This window comes from Pagrus major, chromosome 2, assembly GCF_040436345.1.
Source record: "Pagrus major chromosome 2, Pma_NU_1.0".
Taxonomy (NCBI): domain Eukaryota; kingdom Metazoa; phylum Chordata; class Actinopteri; order Spariformes; family Sparidae; genus Pagrus; species Pagrus major.
Window position 1 is genome coordinate 14,377,715 of NC_133216.1, and position 22,772 is coordinate 14,400,486.

Genomic DNA, 22,772 nt, shown 5'->3' on the forward strand with positions numbered 1-22,772 from the left:
ATGGTTACCATGTTCAGCTGCTAAGCGTATCATGTTGCCGATTTAACGTTTGCCTATTTGCACTTAACACATGAAGCAGCCGAATCTGATGTAAAGTTTTGATCAAATTCTAAGTTTGACCTGATGATGGCGCAAGATGAAAAGTCAAGGGATTCTCAAAGTTATTACAATTCATCCTCAGGGGGACTTGAACGTGTGCAGCAGCAGTAACTTCATGGTGACCCTAGAGGAAAAGTTCGTGGATCACAGAAAGTCAGTAGGATTCATCCTCTGGTGGCCATCAATGCATGAACAAAATGTTTCCATCCCTTCAATATTTCTGTTAACATTAAACACTTTCTTTCTCTCGAACCTTGAATCTCACCACTACATGGCAAACCACAACACTGAAACAAAGACTGATTGTTGATTAAAAATATTAGGATTGCCAAAATATGATAATCTCCTCCCAAACTGTATTATTGAATTCATCAGCAGATAATTGGTAACAACTGGCATGTTGGGCTTTAAATAGACAAAAAACACAACAGATACAATTTGTAAGAAATGAAAAAGACAAAAAAGGGATTTGGGGCACTAATGATAAATAAAATGTCACAAATTTACATGGCACATATTTACAATTACTGTGCTTGTAATAAGTATTCAACCCATTGGAAGTTTTTATGTGTTATTGTTTTATAACATTGAATCAAAGAGGATTTGATGTGTCTTAAAATTATTAAATTATTTTTGTATTGTATCAACAGAAAAACACTCTTTACCGTCAAAGTGAAAACAGATTTCTACAAAGCGATCTTAAATAATTGCAAATTAAATTTCAAAATACTTCTCATTAGTATCCACCTTCTTTCAGAGAGCAAACCACCTGCACTCATTTGGTTTATAAGTCACATTTGTTATCTCAAGTGTGTGTAGGAACCGTATATTTATACATATACATTTAGTGGAGTGGAGTGGACTATCTATCTATCTATCTATCTATCTATCTATCTATCTATCTATCTATCTATCTATCTATCTATCTATCTATCTATCTATCAATACAGTGATGTAACTAAGTGTTTATTACTACTTCTAAGTACTATACCTTTACTTTATTATATTTATACAGTGAAATTATCCTGTGCAATATACCTTTACATTGTTACTATTTTTATGTTCTATTTTATTGTCTTGCTTTATCTCGTTTCATCTTTATCTTTCACTCAATCACTTTATTCCCTCTGCTTCTGACTCCTGAAAAGCTCTTACAATTGAATTTCCCTGGTGCAGGATCAATATAGTCTTATCTTAAATGGGGTAGTTAAAATGTTATATGAAAGCTGTTAAGCCTTTAATGGTATTACGGGTGTGAGGGTGATTCTGGTTTGTCAGGTATTATGATTGTTATCTACTGTGGTCCTCATAAATAATGTTATATAACAACAAAGACTTCAACAGAAGAGCGCTGTCAGATCAAAAGAAAGAGAAACAGTCTGTGGCTGATCCACAAGGATATAACTGTAAACTGTGTGCCCTCCCTCATAGAGAGAGTGTTTATTTTGTCTTTTCGCTCTCTGTTGATTCGTTTCTCTCGACAGCGGCTGTACTCATCCTTCCACCTGCTCCTCTCTTCTCCTCTTTTCTCTTCGCGCCGTCCTCCCCTCTCTCCCTCCCTCCCCCCAGCTGTCCTGTGGGATGTGATGATGCTCTGACAGGCTTGGCGTCTGTTCTTGGAGGTGCCGGTATTTATGTGGCACAGCGGCGGGGGCTGGTACAGGAATAGTGCTGGAGTTGTAGTGTATGGTGTGGGAGTGGAGATCTGGGGAGGGCTGGGATGGTTTGAGAACTGTGAGATTTTTAAGCCATTGTATAGACAGGAGGGAGACCAGGGAGGATTGCGTAAGTTGGCTCCCTGGCTGCAAATTTAGCCTGGGCACGCTCACGCATAAATTTGATGAGCTGTGCTACCTCAGTCGTCAGAGCTGGAGTATTTAAAGATGTGACTGTGTGTTGGCATGGGAAGTAGGGTGTATTTATTGTGCGTGTTTATTTACAAGTCGTGAAGACTGATCATGGATAATTTGAGATGCAAAGAGCAGTATTTGCATCGACAGTACAGCACCTCTCCCCTCTTCTCTCTGTTCCTCATCCTGTTGTTACTGCTTATTTTCTACATGGCAGCTGGTTGAAGACGGTGGTGACCAGGTGTCTCCTTTAGTCCCAGACTGCCACAGAAATATTACAGTGATGTAACATCTCACTGAAACTCCTTTTTTCTGTAACTTTCAGTGCTCATATAACTTTATGACATGAATAAACTTCGACAGCAAGAGATCTTTCAACTTTCTCCACTGAAAGGGCATCCTAGTGGGCACTGTATTATGTTTTCTCCACTGGAAGAGCAGCCTAGAGAACACTGCATCCCATTTTCTCCACTGAAAGGGCATCCTAGAGGGCACTTTATCACATTTTCCCTACTGTCATGGTACCTTGGAGGGGACTTCATCATGTTTTCTCCATTGGAAGAGCAGCCTAGAGGGCACTGCACCACATTTTCTCCACTGGAAGAACCGCCTGGAGAGGACCTCATCATGTTTTCTTCACTGAAAGAGCACTCTAGAGGGTGTTTGAATACGTTTTCTCCACTGGAAGAGCAGCCTTGAGGGCACTTTATCATGTTTTCTCGACCTGAAGAGCAGCCTAGAGGGCACTGCATCACGTTTTCTTTTTCACTCTAGAGGGTGCTTGAATACATTTTATCCACTGGAAGAGCAGCCTGCAGGGCACTTTATCATGTTCTCTCCACTAGAAGAGCAGCCTAGAGGGCACTGCAGGCACTTGTATTGTATTGTATTTTCATTTCATTAGTAGTATTTTCATTTTTCATTATGTTCATTATGTTTACTCCACTGGAAGGGCACTCTAGAGGGTGCTTGAATACATTTTCTCCAGTGGAGGAGCCGCCTGGACGACACTTCATCAAAAATTAATTTAGCACGTTTTTTAGCCTAGAGGGATTTTCATCATGTTTTCTCCACTGGAAGGGAAACCTAGTGGAGACCTCTTCATGTTTTCTTCAATGAAAGAGCACCTTAGAGGGCACTTTACGATGTTTTAGGGTAGCCTATAGATTACTCTTTAATAGAACATGTCAGAAACACTACTTTAAATGTGTACATCAAATGTCTTTTTGAATATTCTACTACATGTTTCCCATTTTTCTCAGCAGACTCTCTGACAGGCGGTATGAGTGAAGATCACAGCTAGTACTCTGAACTGATGTCAGCAGTCACTTTACACACACATTTTTCTCACAGTAAACCTCTCACACAGGAATGTTGGTTGAGACCTCGGCAGGCTGCTTGTTTAAACAAGAACACGCTTCTTTTGCAGCATTAATCATTTATTTGAATCATTTAACAGTGTGACTAATTTCACATGACAAATATACGATGATGTGATAACTATTAAAGCTAAAAATAACGCTAACAAAGGACAAAAAAATTGCTGAAAACCTGTCCACATGTGCGCAGAGGGGAAGAATGTGCAAACTTAAACACAAATTGCTGCCGTCAGTCGTTCCTGCCTGCGTTACTCAAATACCCCACAGCAAAACACATTTGAGATTCCATTCATGACTTGAACACCATGTCATCACTGTGTGCTGTGCTCGACTTTTGTACGGAAATGTGGTTTCAACTGCCTCATAATCATTTACACAGTTTACATAAAATTTACAGGCTGGTTGACTGGCTGTTAAAACTTAGTCCAGATATTTCCACTGACCTGAGAGATGATGACCAATATGCTCTTGTGCTTAGTGGGATTTCTGTGGAAAATTCTGTTTGTCAGTGCTTTTTTAAAGTAAATATAAAAATGCGTTGTAACCATGGTTGTATAAGCTCACAGGGTGAAAACAATTGTAATTTAAATGCCTGTTTGGATTAGAACTATTATATGACAAAGAAGTGAAACATATTTCAGTGGTGGCAGAAGAATTATTCAGCTTATTTACTCCTGACAGTGTTATATTATCATATTACCAAGGCATGACTGTGCAAGCAGCATTTTTAAAAAGTGGGTCATGTACTTTCAGGGGTCGAGGAAGCACTCAGATCATTTACCGTCTTTTACCTTTAACCATCCTTCTTTTCTGCAGAAAAGCCTATTTCAGAAGCTGGGTAGCTGCTCACGCTTTTCAACAAAGTGTGATCTTTATCTATAATAATACATCATAATTTATTTATGGATGGATGGATGGATGGATGGATGGATGGATGGATGGATGGATAGATAGATAGATAGATAGATAGATAGATAGATAGATAGATAGATAGATAGATAGATAGATACTCTGCTCTGGTTTGTGTGGAGAAAATGCTGCCACAAAAAAAATCGCGGAGGGGGGGGGGGCGACTGAATCTATTTGAGGGAAGGTGATATCAGAGATTGCCAACAATGGCTTAAACTAGGTGAGTTAGAGAGAGGGAGCATGCAGAGAGCAGGGATAAGATGAAGACAAAGGGGGAAGGTGAGGAGCAGAGGGTGAGGAGTGAAGGAGCAGTGTGTGGGCAGAGAAGGCCAGCGAGGTGAGGGGGATGACAGGGACACATGCAGGTTTGTGTATTCCTGACGTGTGCAGTGCATACACACTGTCCTCTCGTCTACCCCCATATCTTTTCTCTCCCTCTCTCTTCATTGGATCCAACCCTCCATCAGTCCCTCTTCCTCACCCACTCACTCCCTTTATTCCTGCTACTTACTGGTCCCTGAAAAAATAGGGCAGTCCTTATGTAAGGAAAGAAGAAGTGGGGAGGGGGGCTGTGAGCCGAGGAAAAAAAGGTTGAAACAAAGCCTTCTGGATAGAAACAGGCAGAGAGAGAGTGAGTAGGGGGAATAATGAAGTTGGCATCCACTCTCCTCATCCAGGTGGAAGAAGTCTTAAAAAATCTACCTAAATAAATAATGCAGGGTTTTCTCTGCACTGTGAAAAACACTGCAAAATAACTAGGTCCCAATTCAAAATGGTAAGGCAAAGAAAAGTACCATGTCTAAAGTCCCTGTCTGAGTGTTAACTTATTCATTTGTAAACAGAATATAAGTAGGGGGGGGTCCAGGTCATTGGTGAATAACAGTATAGACCTGTGTTTTAGAAGCTTTTGTACAGGGTGCACCATTAGAGCAATGATATATTTTGACTGTTGTGGCTGTACTCCAGCAAATGAGATTACAAACAGTTTCTTTGATGTTTAAATGCAGTTTTTTTAAGGATGTTTCGGATATTTGCATCCATACAGGGTGAAAAGAGCACACTGACGCTCTTTTGCCCATGGGGATCACACAAAAATGGCAACAATTTCTATGTCGGATTTGTACGTAATAACCCTCAAATAAAAGCTAAATGTCAGCACTCTAAGGCAAATGTATTGTCAGTTTAATTTCAAATCCAATGTGTTGGAGTAAAGCATAAAAAATTGTCCTACTACATCTGGAATGCCAGTGTTTAAATGTAATGAAGTACATTTACTCAAGTAAAAGTTGAAATTGGTAGAATCAACATGATAAGCAAAAACTGTTATTCTTTCTTTTCCTTTTTTTGTATATTCTTTGTACAAACATTTTTGCTCTTTGTGATAATCTTTATTGTAAATTCAAATTGGCAGAATTTCTATCATGTGACCGTGTCATAAGACAACTTGATGGTATTCAAGCACCTGTTTTTACTGCGTACTTTTTGCTCCGATGAAGACTCTTTGATTCGAAACATGTCGGCATATCCATTCAATTAGTAAAGGATTTTAAACTATATCAGAGTGCCTCAGATTCTCAGTCAGACTGCCTACATGAACCATGGACTTTCTTTGCAAGTAAGCTGGAAAGTCATTGATTTTTTTACTTTTCATTTGCATTCAACCTTTGTCCTCGTCCTTGAGGAGCACCTGATACTTTACATCTACATCTCTCCAATTTTTAGTCCTTACCACAAGTTTGAGGTACTTGTTCTTCACTTGAGTATTTCCATTTTATGCTACACTATACTTCTACTTCACTACACTTTAAGGGAAAATACTATACTTTTTACCTCCCTACACTGTCTGACAGCTATAGGTACTAGTTACTATGCAGAATAAGGCATCAGTAATAATAATCCTATAATATTATATTTAATACTAGAACTTTTACTTGAGTTTTTAAATCTAGGATTGTTTTTATATTTCAGTATTGCCACATTTACTCAACTAAAAAATACTACAAATACTTATTTCAGTACTGCATCTGTGTTATATGAACAGAGCTGGCATTTGTAGATATTCTTACCCTTCAGGACTATAAGTAAAAGGGCCACAATCTACATCTACATCAAATCAAAGCTTACTTTATTTTTAAAATTTTATTCACTTTACTTCTCAGGGACAGTGCATATTAATTCTCACTGATCCAATGATCAATATGCTCTTGCGGTTGGTGGGATTTCTGTGAAAAAATATGTTTGTTAGATTTTTTTAAGTAAACATGACAAATGTTGGGCACAGTAAACCTATTTCACTGCAAGAGCAGGGGGAGGACAGACGTGAGTTACTGACACTGTAACAGTGATTACTGTTGGAATGTAGAGCTATGTAACACTTATTTTAATAAGAAAATAATGTTAAAGCTTATGTATTGTAACTATGGCTATATGGATGCAGAGGGTGAAATCGGGGTGAAAAAGCTAAATGTTCATGTAATTCAACTGTCTGTTTAAATTGAAACTTTTTATGAGAAAGAAGCGAAACATATTTCAGCAGTGGTGGAAAAAAACATTCCTGTAAATATGCCAGAATTGCCAAAATGCTAGTTTTCATCTGTAGCCCCTGTCCAGGGGTGAAGTTAGTGACCTAAAGTCAGCCTAAAATCAGAAACAAGGACTTTAAACTCATTGTTTCATTTCAAATACATTATGTTGGAGTGAAGAGCCAAAACAAAACTGTCTTGATAACATTTGCATGTAAAATCATAATCTGCTTGTTACTTTAGCTCATGTGATAGGTGGCACAGGTGCAAATTGTAAAATTAATGATGGCTGAATTCCATTAAGCAGCTTTGGTATCAGCGTCTTGGTAATGTGCATGTTGTGTCACTGCACTGGGAGGCTTGAACACAACAGAGCCATCATTAATGTGATCAGTAACATCTGTGCTTTTCTTCAAGATGTCTGCTGTGAAAAAGGAAGTGGACTTATATGTTTAAAATGTAGGAAATGTGACTAATTATATGTATAAATGTTGAAAATGAAAAACTCTTGAGTCAGTGCCTGAACATTGTATTCACCAGCAGCGACTAAATATACTGAGTTACTTTCCCCCTCTGATCTCATCCTCATTCTCTCTTCACCCTCTTGCTCTCGTCCCTCCCTCTCTCTGGCACTCTGCCTCTCTGACTGGCAGCGGGCCTGTTGAAAGTAGGCTAGGATTGACGCGCTGCTTGTGTCTGAGTCACAGAGAGCTGTGGAATACTGAAACCCACTGATTGCATTTAACTTTAGGCATCCGACTCCCATGCAGTGCATGATACAATAGAGCCATCCGTTCTGCTTTCTGCACCTCGATGCTGACGTTTATGGGTGCACTTAGAACAACAAAAAAAGGACAGGCGATTGTTCTGACGCTGTGAACAATTGCAAAGATGGTTATTTAGAGACAGATTAAGTAATGATCTCATTCGCCTCGTACTGTATTACAGCACAAGCACTCAAAATTTGATTATCCTACTTGTGGATGCACACCGATGGGTTTAGGATGATACCACACAAGTTGAATAATGAGGGGCAAAATGCAAAAAAACTGTAGTGCATCATCTTAATTTTCTCCCATAGTACAAGAACCTCTCACGCAGAGTAGTCAAGCTGCTTTTTAATTTGTGCTTCATCATCAAGTAGTGTCAAGAGCCTTTTCACAGTGGGTCAGTCAGCCATTGCCTCACTAACCTGCTTAATACTGAGGGGAATGAGGGAGGGAGGCCTGATACCACTACTGAAATTAGATGACGTGAGAACATTTTTGTCTCAGAAGAGCCCACAACCGAGCCTGTGACGCATGCACAACTGAATGTTTTACCTTCTCCGCAGATCACTGTAAATTCTTGCTGTGCGTGTGTGCTGTGTGGGATCCTGTAAACACACACGCTGGTTATTTAACTGGAGAGTCATAAGGATTACACCGTATAAACACAAGTACATTAACATAAACAGGACAAAAGCGAGCCGAAGCAGCGAACAAGAAAAACTGGAAAGTCACAAGTGTAAATAATGTAAACCAGCTCTTCACTTCGGGTCATGGGAATTTTCCTTTCACTCTACATGAGTTTTGTGGTGTTGACTGTCTATCGAAGGGTCCTGTGGAGTCCGTGGGAGTGTGTGGTGCCACAGGGCTGCCGCTCTAGTGCGTCTAATCCTTGTGTAACTGAAGCAAAAGCTGCATCTGCATCCTCAGCAGAAAGTCGAAGAGGTTTTTAGGTTGCTGTGTCAGTGAGGGATTTGAAGTATCCTATCAAGAAAAGGCTCCCTGCTGCATCCAAATGTTGTACTGGTCCATCGTGGTGAAAAGAAAGCTGAGGCCTGAAGGTTGATGATTCACTAATTTACGTTCTGTATGTTACAATCATAACTTCACTAAGTGGGCAGTGATGGAAACAAGAGGCTAAAAGCTCTTATTAAGGTGTAAAAGGTTGTCAAAAGTATTGATACTGAAATACTTTTAATACCACGTGTTAACCATCTAAAAATTATCAGGGCTCCCCTGGGCGGAACTGAGCTACATGCCGAAGTATCCTTGAGCAAGATACTGAACCCCGAAATTGCTCCTGACGCGCAGTTGGCACCTTGTGTGGCAGCCTCTGCCATCAGAAAGGGCCCTGCGACGAGCTGGCGACTCGTCCAGGGATATACCCTGGCCTCCGCCCATATGAAAACTGGGATTGGCTCCAGTAACTCCCGCAACCCCCTGAAAGGGGGGATAACGCGGCAACATCCCCGCGACCCTCACGGACAAAGCGGTCAAGAAAATGAGATGAGATGAGATGAGAAATTATCACTGTTTAACAGTATCATGGTATAAAGTATTACATTATGACCATATAGGAATAAACAAAGTTTTTTTGGTTGAACAGAGGCTTAATTATAATTTGACCAAATATTATGTCTGGACAGATATAGAAACTCAAAGTAGTAGAAGTAGAATTTAATACCTTTGATAAGCAAACGTACATGGTATGATAACGGTCAATTTTATTCGCCACAGTATACCTTTAAACCAGTATACCACTGCAACCCTAGTTCTGTGACTCTTTCTGTACCAGCACTTTGTGCAGGTTGAAAGAAATTATCCAATTGAGTGGGTATATAAGTTTTTATCTTTTTGCCATGGTATTGAAAGAGGTAGTATTGTTTTTTTTATACTAGTATTGTATCAAAATGTAAAATTCTGATATCATGACAACCTACCTCATATTTTTCTTTCATTTAAATCTTGTGTGATCCATTAACTGCTAAACCTTAGATATTTCATATGTCATATGTCATTATGGCAGAACTGATTTCTGGCACCATGCAGCTTTTAAATGTAATCAACTGGAAACTGCCCTCAAGCTAAATTCTTTTATTCCCTTAAGAAAATGTTAAAGCTTTACTCTCTGATATCTTTTATGACTCTTGTAATTATTTTTAATAACTTAATTATTGATTACCTCACCATGAATGTTTCCTGTCTGTTTCTTGAGATCATGATCTCAGAAAGACTCTCCTGATTAAACAAAGTTAAATAAATAAAATGAGTTTGCTTCATATATCGTGTCTGGGCTCATCTTTTGGGAGAAGGTGAGGAGCTCACATATCCAGACTGTTTGTGTGAAACATCTGGTCTGGATTTCTCACACAAACAGTGTGTTCTTGGTGTACTTCCCAGTGGTTAAGGACAAACACAACTCCTCCCCCTTGCAATGATTAAACAATAACATATGGAATATGTTATAAATTTCAATGACATAACAAACTTGAACAAAACAAGTAACACAAAAAGACTCCACCATTCTGTCTGTCTGAACAACACTGAACACTGCGGGGAATCGGAGAAGGTGAAGTTAGTTTCTCAGCAGTTTGCTTGTTATTTGGCTTTCACTAAAAAAGAGGAAGACAGTTTCTCAGCTCCCCTCCTGCTCTGTGGCACAACTACAAAACACAATCAGCTGCAAGACAGAAAACTGGAGAAACTGCACTCTGCCATTAATGAAAGGTTTTCTTTTTTCACTCATAAGAAGAAGGAGACGGAGGGCAGCTGAAGCATGTATTTCTCTTTTCATGCTATCAAGACTACTCAGGAAAGTACATGAGCCAGATACACAGGGAGTTACAAAATAGCACAAGCAGCTTGATAAAAAATCCAGTACAACACCACAAACTGTGATCTAAAACTGCCAGCAAAACTGAATATTGTCAAATTGCAGGGCTGTTTTAAAGTTAAGTAATTAAAGTATAAAGGGGAATATAAAGGGGAGAGTATGATAAATATATTGAGACATTATACATATTCAAAATTTAAGGTTCAATTTAACAAGGATTATACAACACAGGATTGTATAACAAAAGCCACTTAATGCTACTCACAAAAATAAACGTCATGTAAATAAATGAATAATCAAGTCATAAAAACAAACCTAAACAAGCTGCCATGTCTCTTTTATAGCATTTAAGTTCAAAATAATATACAGGAGCTGCTTTGCTGAATAAAAGGTGATGTCCCAAGTTCAAAAGTTTATGGTTGAATGTGAACTGAAATATTAATAAATGCAGGACTCCACTTCAATTTCAACTCCAGTATTTCAGTTAATACAGAACAGACAAGCCATGTTTACATAGGCGTGCAGGAAGGCCTTGGACTTTGCCAAGAAAGACTTACTGGATTTAGACGAGAATAGATGTGTTATTAAATGGTTACAGGGGAAGACCTGAACCCCCACCTGACAGATCATGTAATACTAAGCTTCAGGGATTTTTAGCCAAAGGCTGAGCCTCAAGTCAAGTCAAGCATAGCTTTTTCATAGACAGTCCTAGCTTCAGTTTCAGTTTTGTTGCAAGGTGAATAAGAACAGCTCTCAGTGAAAACAGCAGACAAAGGAAATTGTCGAGGGGCTGAGAGAAAACCTTGGGTATGAGGCTATGAGACATTTTGGTTGGCTGGAGAGAAAAGACAGATCATATTTCTCTCTGTGAGGTGGGGAGAGTCTGTGAGAGTTATGCAATGTTGTTGGGATATGGAGCCAGAAGGGGTGTAAACAACACTCTGAAGTGGGACAGGCCTTGCCGTTGCCTGGTAACAAATATTTTGGGCAGGAAGACTAGGCAAACACGGCCCGCCTTCCAAAAGGAAATAGGGGCTGGCCTCATGAGCGCAGCACAAGTTACTGACTTCCCGAAAATACGCTATAGAGACAGGGGCAAGCAAAACAAAGCACATCAGGGGCATCGGACATCACTGCATCTATTTTTTTACCTGGGGCGGCTGGAGTCTAGACCACCACATGTTGTAAACAAACAAACTCTCAAGGAACAAAATAGTTTAGGGAGAGGACTGCAGTTTCGGTTACACTCATAATTACTCCACAGTCTAAATGTAGACATGATTAGTACAGTGTCTAGTCTTTGTATGACTGACTAAACTTCAACAAGCTGTAACACTGTCTCACTGTATGATGAAGAGTGTGCAATACCCACAACTCAGACTTTACAAGCTTTCTAATACATAGTGAACCTTTGACACTTTATTTCAAAAACTACTTTTTGACACAATTCAATTGTGATTACTTTATTGTTTTTTTTAATTAACTATGAATACTTAGAACTCCACGAAAGCAGCATTTATATTATGGGAAATATCCTTATGGATAAAGTCGATTTTATTGAATTCAGGTTAATGCAACAGAAGGTGACTGAGAAAAATCTGCAGAATTAATTCAGTAAGAGATAATTACTGCCCACCTTTCACACACAATATAAGCATCTGTAGCCACCAGACCATCAAAAATGGCTTATTTGGTTGCGTTGTCTGAGCATATCTGTTAATTGAATTAAAACGGTCTGAAATCATAGTTTGTCTTGTTTCCCACACATTTAGGTTACAAAACACTGATAAACAACAAGATACATGAATTTGTGTAGCGTGCATTACTTCAGCGAGCGCATTTCACAGGCTACGACTCGGACTCGGACTCGGGCACAGATACGCATTTAGTAAACACTAACAACGTCAACTTAACTTTCCCTGTGACTAACTGTCGTTACAACACGAAAAACAACAGCCTGTGACGGAGAAACCCGTGCTTAAACAACAACAGAGATCGGTGTACTGTGCTCCAGTGTTGCTGCTGTTCCCAGCACAGAAAGAATCCGGAAGCCATATTGTGTGCTCGTGCTGCTGTCTGTCACTCAGAGCCGGTTACCACGGAAACCGGTTGCTAGGCGGCATAACAAAAAAGACCAAATTTATACGTCCTTGCGTCAGAGGCAACGGCGTATCCATGGCGACAGAACGCTACACACATGCAGCAGCAGACCCGTGGATAGCACATGGTGCCGGCTACTTGTTTTAGCCTAAATATCCCCTTTTCACGTGGTTATTGTGACTGTTTGGTATATTTTGAACAGTATCACGAGGGAAAACATATCGTTTGTTGTCACTGTAACGTCTTTTTGTGTATTTATCAGCATACAAAGCGGAGATAACAGTATTAGTCAGGAGTCATCTTCGTGATTTCTTACTCTTCTTCGCACTCCCCCCCCCCGCCAAGTCCTGCTATTATCGTTTATTTCCCCGTGAATGTGGGAGTTCGCCTGCGTTATCAGCCATTCACCTCAATAATTCCCCATCATGAACAACTTACATAGACGGAGTTAGTCATCCCGGTTCAGCAGCACAGCCCCGGTAACGGCAGCCCCGGATGGGACACAACGTCCTCCGTCTCTGACGTTGTTGTAGCGCTGACTAATAGGCTAACTTGTTATCCCCAACTCTTCTCTTTTTGCTCACGCCCTTTCACACATCGACCCTGACACAGCAGTATGCCCGCCCCGTGACATTGTTTGACATCACAACCAAAAAACGTGGGCCTCGTATTTGAGATTTTCATTCAAGATTTGCCACCCGGTCTTCCCGCATTTAGCCTGTGGAGCAACCCCCCCTCTCCCCGACCAAAAGCCAGCCTCCCACCTGCCACATTCCCACTGGTGTCCTCATGCAGGCTCTAATAATGAATCACTTTCTGCTCGGCCGGGTGATGTTTGCAATGACAGGCGCTGATTTCCGTCACTGCTGCCCACTGTCCATGACAGAACAACACTGCTGTTTACCGATTTATGTTTCTTATTGGGTCGAATGAGGCAGCGGTTGCTGCTGTATGACACAGAGTTTTGCCTACACTAAAATCCATAAATACATTAATCTAACTGAAATATAGGGTGAATTCAGACTGTATTGTGTACAGTTTGAGGGTATTTCTCAACCTGTATTAAGTCCACAAATGGCACCGTGCCTGGCTTCAGGGAGTGTTCACACACATGAAAAGGAGTCTTTCCTCCCATTAGATGTTAAGCTCTTGAGCTCGGAGGACTCCCGAGGGCGTGTCCTGAGAAACTTTACAGCAGGATTTCCCTTGCATGCCAGACGGGATTCCGTCCCGAGTGACATAGATTTCCAAGTGTTGCATAAATAAGCCATTATATAGGCTATCTTCTGACATTTTTAGCTTTTTCTTTAGCCCTACATGATATTGAGACGATGAGTTGCTATAGGGTTTCATGTCATCTGTTTAAAAGGTATAATTATTCACTAATAATCATGTTGACGTCCATATATGGGCCGTTAATTTCCTTAAATGTTGACTCCTTAAGTGATTATAAATATTGAAGACATTACAGGAATATTACTATGTCTTCTCTTGACGTGGCCATGACATAAAAAAATATTCCTATCAAGATAGACGCATAGATAGTCCTAAATAGATACTTTCCATATTTATCATTGAAGTTTCTTAAAATTTCCTCTCAGAAATTGTCAGACGGTGAGAAATATCTCGTGCCTGTGATAGTATAAAAAAAAACATCTATTATTATCCGTCGGCGAGGTGAGCTTCTGGTCCATTTCAGTGGGAGAGGGATTCCCTCAACGTCACCAAGGATACCAAACACAACAAGCACAAATATGGTCATGTACGTCAGCGGAACTCCGAGGCGGGACTAGAAAGTCCTTGGTTGTACTCGATGAGGATGGATTCATTCATAAGACAAGATCTGCTACTGTACACCGTAAAGCTAACGTCCTCCGGCACACCGTGAACGGACTTTATGGATTTATAATCGCAAATTAAGAACAGCGCTCCGAGGATTTAAAGCTAAACGAGAGGACTTCTTATCACATTGAATCGGGACACTTCCCCCTGAACGCGGGGAACTGGATTAAGCTTCTTCATGCAACTTTTTTGGAAAGAAACCAAGAGCATCTCACCGGAGTTTAACAGGAAGATCAGCAACTGTAAGTCAATATTAATATTGATTGTATGTGAGTGAAGTGTTTGAAATAAGTGCTTGCTTACGGATCGCCGTGCTAGAGCGGGTGAGACACAGCTGGCCACCGCTGCCCGTCAGTCTGCACGATAAGATATCCTTCACGACATCTTCTTACTGTTCATATTTCTGTCAGAAAATAACTAAACATGTCGTTTTGTATAAAACACCCTGCTGGATTTGCTTTTGTGGGAGTGCGATCAATTCATTTATGCAGACAAAAGCGAATAGCCTCGCTGGTGGAGGGTTCATTTAACTTACTCTGTCAGAAATGTATTAAGCATAACATCATTCTCTCCTTACAGTACCTCTTCTTAAGTAATCTTCTTGTGCGTGCCGCTGCCCTGTCGCTGCAGGTGACATCGCGCTCTCTCGGGTAACTGCAGGTGTCACTTTCTCTTTCGGTCCCTCCGGGGAAATGTACCAAGGGTTCCCCGGCGACCCAGACAACGGATCCCGTGGAAGCTCGTCTCCATCCATAGAGTCCCAGTACCTTTCCTCCGTGGACTCCTTCGGGAGCCCGCCGACCACCAGTGCTCCGCAGGTATGTTGACTATTAAGGCAAAATGATGCATACAGCAAATGTTAGTCATTGTTGACCTAAGAATGGAAATGAATTAGAAAAATACTTCATGGATGCAACAGGTCTGACTTATGGCCCTATGCACAGGTGAACCCGTTGACCTGTGCTCTAGCTCTGCTGTATATGGGTATGGGGGCTCTGTTGCTAACTTCGCATGTGGTCATATTTACAATGTATAGTCTATACTTTGTTGACAAAACAGAAATGTATATTTTACATAATCAATTTTAAAGGCTACCATTACATTTAGACTATATGGCATAAAATAACAATATATATATGTTTTGTAGGCTATGTGGTAATTTAGCACCCCATGTGTTTGGTATATGCTATTTTATAACAATTAGGCAAAACAGCATAGCCTTTAATGTTCATTTATAATAGGAAGTACAAATCAATGGGAATGTGGCTTATTTTTTTATGCGAAATGTATCAAATAATCACACAAAAGTATATAGCATGATTAAACAAAGCTCCTAAACGTTTCCTTGCACTTCTCATATTTTGTTTGTATCATGAAGGAAGCCATTTTGTTTGTGTGACTTCGTTCCTGCAGTCAGATATATATATTAAAAAAAAGTCGCGTCAAGTATATCAACAATTCAACATAGATGTACGTCTATCTGTTGCTGGTGGTAGCCCCGGCAGCGGCTCTCAAGCCTTGACAACGTGCTCCGTTTACAGCACGCCGCAAAACGGATGACACAGTCCTGGAACTCTCCTACGTAAGCGCCGTAGCCCCGCCCCGCACCACTGCCCGCTTCTCTCCTTCCACGCGCTGCGCTCTCCTCTCACAGGCCGCCGTGACGTAAATGCTTGTTCTATTTTGGAGTGCTACGTCGCGTTGCCAAGGGGAACACCGGGGGTGTGACGGGGGAGGAGGAAGAAGGAGGGGGGAGACGCTCTTCGAGAGACACGATTGGTCGAGGCGGCCGCTTTCAGAGCCGCCTGTCCCACTGTCTTAACTCGCTTTTATATGAATATTAATGATAGCTGATAATTTCCTCCTCCGGTCTGAAATAAGACAAAAGAGATGAGCGACAGATTTGAGCTTTTGAGCCTACATAGTGATGCAGGAAAAAGTTGTGACACAGCAACAAACACTGACTCAAAACCAAAATTAAACCTAATTTATATTCTACTGCCGTTTTTTATTTGCTCTTACACCTCTGATTGTAATGTTCATAATATTGTCCTCTTGTTAGATGACTAGATAAACCATTTTTTCCACCCTTTTTACATAATCTCTAATAAGGCTTCTTGTTCCAGCAATTTACTTAAGCTATATCACACTCACAATAAGTTAAAATGCCATTTCTATACATTTAAAGGTTATTGTTGGTCATTTTAAAAACTAATTTACACATTTGCTAGTGCATTCATAATAATGGATCCTCGATAGCAGCACCAGCACTTAGAGGTTAAGTTTAACCTACTGGAGGTGGGATGATGGTGACAATAACTCTTTTTAAATATGACAAACGTGCCAGTTGCGCATTCGGTTTAGTGGGCGCCCCATGTGCGGAGGCCTTGTCCTCGCGGCAGTGGCCTAGGGTTCGGTTCCCACCTGTGGCCCTTTGCTGCATGTTGTCCCCTCTTTCTTTCCACCCCTTTCCTGTAAATTTTTCAACTATCCTGTCAAATATAGACTGTATTTCTGCCTCTGTTTGTCTTAATGTGTTTACTCATCTACAGCAGCTTTACATGGTCTGTAATGCTCTTTCTCAGGAGTGTGTGTCAGCGGGAGCTGGCTTGAGCATTGTGGACAGCGGGCCAGGGGCCAGTGTTGGAGGGGAAATGCCCAGTTCATTCGTGCCAACCGTCACCGCCATCACCACCAGTCAGGACCTGCAGTGGATGGTTCAACCAACCCTCATCTCCTCCCAGGCCTCTGGACAGAGTGGGTCCACTGGCACCACAACCATGACCCAGCCGGTGTCACTGGTGGACCCATACGACATGCCAGGCCCCAGTTACTCTTCGGGGTCTGGCTTCACTCCCCCAAGTTCAGACACTCCAGGCCCAGCTCCGGGCCCCGTCCGCCAATCCAGAACCCGTAGCCGCCGCACTAGAGAAGAGTCTGTGAGTGACGATGGAGATGTTGGTGTGTTAGTAAGTGTGTGTGCTTGAGTGGTTTGTTTGTTGACTCTCACATGTTACATATGCAGTGCAGGTATATCATTGACATGGGCGCCAAAAGAATCACACAGAGACACATCCACAAACACATTCAGGGGCACAGTTTAACAAAAAAAGACCTCCCTATTTACTGTGGGATCTTCTCATATACACAAACGTACCAAACAGGGAGATAGGGGCAGAGGTCAGGTCTATGTAGAGGTCTATGTGGGAGGAGGGCATAAACTAGACAAAAGATACCACCAGGGTGTGAAGAATATGTTTCAATTCTTCTTTAGAAAAAGGGAAAATTTCCTCTCAGGACAACCGCAGCTGGTATCTTCTCCGACTGCAATATGTTTATATTTTCAACAACAAAGACAAAACTTTTTTCCTAATCAGTGAAATTTTTCCTCTTCATTCTAGCTCACACCTGAGGAAGAAGAGAAGAGGCGTGTTCGGCGTGAGAGGAACAAGCTGGCTGCCGCCAAATGCAGAAACCGCCGACGAGAGCTCACAGACAGACTGCAGTCGGTGAGCTTGGCCCTGTTATAGTTGCCAAAATGAGTAATGACGATAATTGCATACTTTCCACTACCTCCCTTAGCATTGCGGAGCGTGTTAATAAACATGTATAAGAGAGAAGATTATAGCAATGGAGTGTTTAGCTGTGGTTAAGGCAATTATAGACTTCAAGATAAATTATTGTACCTATGGTATCTATAGCCTAATTAATGCGATCTTATATAAGCCACCTTACATATCCAGCTGCAGGTAAGGAAGTATTTCTGCAGGGATGGATACATCCACCTCCACAAGCACTGAAGTCGAGGTTCGGTGTAGCTAACCCCCCTGTCTTCTCTCTTTCTGCTTCTTTTTCTTTCTTCTTTCCTCCACCCATTTCTCCCTCCTCTGTCTTGGTCCCCTGCCAAAATACCCCCGTTTCTTTCCTTTCCTGTACCTGCCCACAGGAGACAGACATACTGGAGGAGGAGAAGGCCGAGCTGGAAGCTGAGATCTCGGAGCTGCAGAAGGAGAAGGAGCGCCTGGAGTTTGTCCTGGTGGCCCACCAGCCGAACTGTAAGATCCCGTACCAGGACCAACCTCAGCAAGGCTCATCGCAGCTCCCTCCGCTCCAGTCCCAGCTCCCTCTCCAGACCTTACAACCTCCTGTCTCCATTGTGGGCTTGACTGTGAAAGAGGACTCTTTCTATCTGCCTCCTGCCTACACAGCCCATCCGGCCTCCACACAGCCCCAGCCTCCGGTTCAGCAGCAGCAAGTCCAGCAGCAGCCTCAGCCAGGGATAATGCAGGAGGTAGAGTTTTCTAGTTCTTTCTATGGCTCAACTGAGCCGGCACCAGGTGGGCCATGCCTCATGGCCAGCGACAGTGGTGGTGGTGGTGGTAACGATGACGCTGCGGCCATTGGCAGCTACAACACCTCATACACATCTTCATTTGTGTTCACCTACCCAGAGGGAGCCTGCGGGGTTAGTGCCAACCAGCGGAACAGCAGTAGCGAGCAGTCATCTGATTCCCTGAACTCGCCTTCGCTGCTGGCACTCTGACTGACCGACAGACACACGCGCACACATATCAACACACACACACAGTATGCTCGCTGGAAGTAGAGGCTGAGGCAAGTACATATCAGTCTCAAAGATTGAGAAAAAAAGACCAATCATTTGTTTCTGATTGGCCTAAAGTTTACACATTCTGAAATGCATTCCAATTAAGAGCCATAGAAATAGTTGCACATGAATTACATTTGATCTAACTTTGATCATTGGGCTTAAACAATAAATCATTTCTTGTTTGTGTTATTGGAAAACCTGCAACTGGACAACTTCAGTGAATAAAAAACGAGTAACAAACACATCAAGTCCAAGTTGCCAATCTTAAGTGCTCTGAATCAACAGAGTCGTTCTCAAGAATATTCTCAATCTTGGACATGTACAGTACATTGAGTGAGTTACCACAAACTCACTTTACACTCCAACAAGCACCAGTGCCCCCAACTTGTTCCCTCTGTCGGTCGGCCCTTTTCCAGTGCTCTTGCTCTCATACTTTTCCATCCTCTTCTCCCTTCTTCCTCTCGCTGAATGTATTTGTGCAAATCTGAAAATAGGGACGAAGGACACTTTTGTTATTTTCTTGTGGAAGACAGACAGCTGATTTCTCGCTCTTCTCTAACCCTTCATCTGCTCGACCTCCCTCTGCTTCTTCATTTGCTGCTTGGACTTGGAAAGTTGGGGATCTCAGTATCACAGCCTCCACTAAACCTTGTGCTTTCTTCTCTCGTTTTTAAAAAAGTCTTCTGCCGTCTGCCTTCCTGCCATGCGACCCATCTCTGCCCATCTCTCTCTTCTCTTCTGTCTCTTTGTTTCTCCCTCTCTCTGAAGTCTTCGACCCCTGAGAGCCCGAAGACCCCGTCCAGCCCCTGGGACCTTGAGTGAATGACGGCCCTACTAACGCGTCCTTTTGCATCCTCTCATGCAAGGACATGGATCCACACAGAGGAACCTTTTTTCTTGGAGCGCATTGCTCAAAGTAAAACAGTGAACAGCAGCTAGAAAACATTCACACACGCACATAGACGCATAATTGATGAACGCTACATGCAAGACGGATGCCACTGTCTTCTGCTGAGCCATTTTTCAATGTTCACATGATGATTAGACACATGTTGTGAGGTCGGTTAAAAGTGAGAATGGAGAGAGGTTTAGCAGGAAGGGAGGAAGTAAGTGCGACCAAGCTGGACAAACAAAGAGGATGACTCTCATCCTAATCATCGATTTTTGGAACCAAATGTTGAAAACAAAGAGAGAGCTAAATGTTAAAGCAAAAAAAAAGAAAGAAAAAATCTGCTCTTGCCAACTGTGTGGAAGGGTGACCTCAGTAAAAACACCTCCATACCACAGAGCCTCATCACTCTGGGCCTACATGCGCATATTCACGCCATCGCTTTGAAGTCACTGAACTGAAGATACAGCCGTTGTGTTGCAGCGCACCAGCTCCGTGTTTTTTGCTAAGAATCAATCAGATGTGAACCGATGCCTTTATTTAGAGGAGAGACGTTTTTTTCCTAGTGATTCAGACAACCTCTAAACACCGGGCTCAGTGGTCTCTGTACCTCCCCTGTTTTCTCGGCGGAGACGAGGCGGGGGTGCGTTTTATTGTGAGTGCGTCCACTCTGAGGCACCTGGCCCGTTTATTTCTTTCTTTATTGAGGTTGATGTGGTGAATGAGCACAAAGCAAGACCTGGAAACAAAAAGAGGAGAACATGTGGGCTGATGTTGTGGAGTGAGCGTCCTTTCTTTGCCTGTGAATTTGTACAATTTGTTTTTCCTGTATGTTTGAGTGACAATTGTTATATATTTTAATGTCTATGTTTGTTTGCGTGTTTGATTGTTTTGCATTGACCTCTGCTTTCATTTGTACCGTTGCCGTTTCTTGTTTATTTTTTGTTTGTTTTGTTTGTTTTTTAATCAGGAGATTTCCTTATAACTGTTACTATTATTATTGCATTGTAACGATTGTTTCATTATTTTATTGTATTTTCATTTGGCAACTTTGGAGGCATGTTGTGCACTACAAAAAAAAAAAAATCTGATTATAAGTCTATATGCATATACATATATACAGGTAAAATGTATATATAAGTGTATGTACCATGATTGTAAAGTATGAATGTTTGCAGATCTAAATGGGATATTTTTGTCAATGAAGAACAAGATAAAATGTTACTGAGGTTTAGTTTTAAAATGAATATTTTTCTAAAGGAACAAAAAAAAACTATAATAAATTTAAAGTACTGCCCTATCCCTAAACATGAAGCACGATGTCACTGCCTCTATCAATGTGTATTTATGTTTTATAAACAATATAAAGCACTATCCAAGTTACATTAAATGTATGTTTATAATTATGATGTTAGAAGGTTGTGGTAACGCCTTTGTTTTGTTTGTTTGTTTTTTCTCTGTGAGGTCTGTCCCAATGCTACTGACACCTTAATGCCACTTGATCCTTCGCAGATGCAAAATGAGGAAAAGAAATAGTGTGATTGAATGTCAATACACATATTAAAAGTGTTCAGACTACAACATTACGACTAAACTGTTTCATTTAAGGACAAAGTATTTCATATGCAGTATGCATTTCTGTCCAGTATAAACATATCACTTAATAACTTTGTTATTTCCTAACTGAAATGTGTGTTTGAAGGATAATAACAGTTTTAGCCTTGATACGAACATTATCATATTAATCCATTCTTGTACTAAAACAAATGTTGTCTAATTAACATAAAAATCTCTTGTGATTGTATTTGCTGGATAAGAAGCTTTATTTTCAATAAATAAACATGTTTACTCAAAAGAATGCCAAGATTAATGATATAATGTTTTGTTTAAATGTGGCTCTTGGTGGTCAGATAATGGGCAGACCTCATTTTTTAAAATGTTGAATAAGGACTGTGTTTGTACAGATGTTGGAGATGCCTTTTGATTTCACTCCAAATGCAAATGTGATGAGAATATGTTCTGGTGTGAGAATAAGCATAAAACATATTCAATAGTTCTCATGTACATAGGTTTTTGTGGTGCTACTTACAGTATACTATAATGACGAGGCAGTTTCACATTGTATGGTGAAAGGTTACACATTGCTGTTGCTGTGGTTGCAGACGTATGAACACATTTATTCAGAATGGAAGCCAATGACACAGTGAATTCCCAGCAGCTGAAGCTCTGAGAGCACAGTAATGATTACATCATGATTTTTATCAATTCCCTGCTACATCTTTAAGTGTCATAAACAAATCCCAGAGGGCCTTTGTACTGTACCTGCACTCTACACTTAGGCCCCTAATCACCACACAGCATATTAGACTCATTCTTTTGTCTAATTTCTTTGCATTGGATTTAATTGAAGTTGTCTGACTTTGCTTTTTTTCTCTAAGGCACAATCACAAATGGGTTGCTAATGAATTGGAAATGGTGACAAAGAAGGAAAAGGAGATATATTTAGCTGCCAGCTATAAGAGGGAGAAACTGCCTGCACCCACTTGTACTGTACAATGGCTTCGTTAGCGTTAACTGAACAAGAGCTTTCCTATTTTTCTATGATGAGGTGAATGTTGCTATGTATTTCTATTTTTCCACAAGTCCCATATACACTCTGATTTAACATTTTCCCTAGTATGACATGCAATACTTATGATCCTCTTGGATAAACATAATGTAGCAAATCATGCAGTGCTCAAACTGACTGCTACTATGTGTCAAGTGTGATGATGTATTGCTTTAATTATTAATTTTTGTTACAATATTAAAGGTTATCCAAAATACTTATCGTAACATTTAATTTTGAGACAATCGTCATGAAAAATTGTGTTACAATATATCTAAAAGTGATCTTTAATTTCATTTATTCAAAGTTCCTCCACTTCAAAAAGCCAATGCCTCTCCTAATACATTCCTTTAATCAATGTTTCA

General features: G+C 41.0%; 1 protein-coding gene across 2 annotated transcripts; it reads left to right on the plus strand.

Annotated features, from left to right (window-relative positions):
• Positions 1–14,280: 14,280 nt before the first annotated feature.
• On the plus strand, positions 14,281–21,762 carry fosb (FBJ murine osteosarcoma viral oncogene homolog B). Of its 2 annotated transcripts, XM_073480839.1 has the most exons (6): positions 14,281–14,543; positions 14,932–15,119; positions 16,887–17,270; positions 17,703–17,810; positions 18,248–18,592; positions 18,753–20,122. In XM_073480839.1, the coding sequence occupies exons 1-6, from the start codon at positions 14,480–14,482 to the stop codon at positions 18,816–18,818; spliced, it is 1,155 nt and encodes a 384-aa protein (XP_073336940.1). In that variant the 5' UTR covers positions 14,281–14,479; the 3' UTR covers positions 18,819–20,122. The 2 variants fall into 2 exon arrangements, with proteins under 2 accessions (XP_073336940.1, XP_073336933.1); XM_073480832.1 differs by having other exon boundaries at positions 18,248–21,762.
• The last annotated feature ends 1,010 nt before the right edge of the window (positions 21,763–22,772 follow it).

What these genes read in the sequence shown, in the direction of transcription:
- fosb (XM_073480832.1), top strand. Translation starts at nt 14,480, where the DNA reads ATGCAACTTTTTTGGAAAGAAACCAAGAGCATCTCACCGGAGTTTAAC. An exon ending in TAACAGGAAGATCAGCAACT is followed by an intron (nt 14,544 to 14,931) that starts GTAAGTCAATAT and finishes CTGTCGCTGCAG; the next exon opens with GTGACATCGCGCTCTCTCGG. An exon ending in ATGGAGATGTTGGTGTGTTA is followed by an intron (nt 17,271 to 17,702) that starts GTAAGTGTGTGT and finishes TCTTCATTCTAG; the next exon opens with CTCACACCTGAGGAAGAAGA.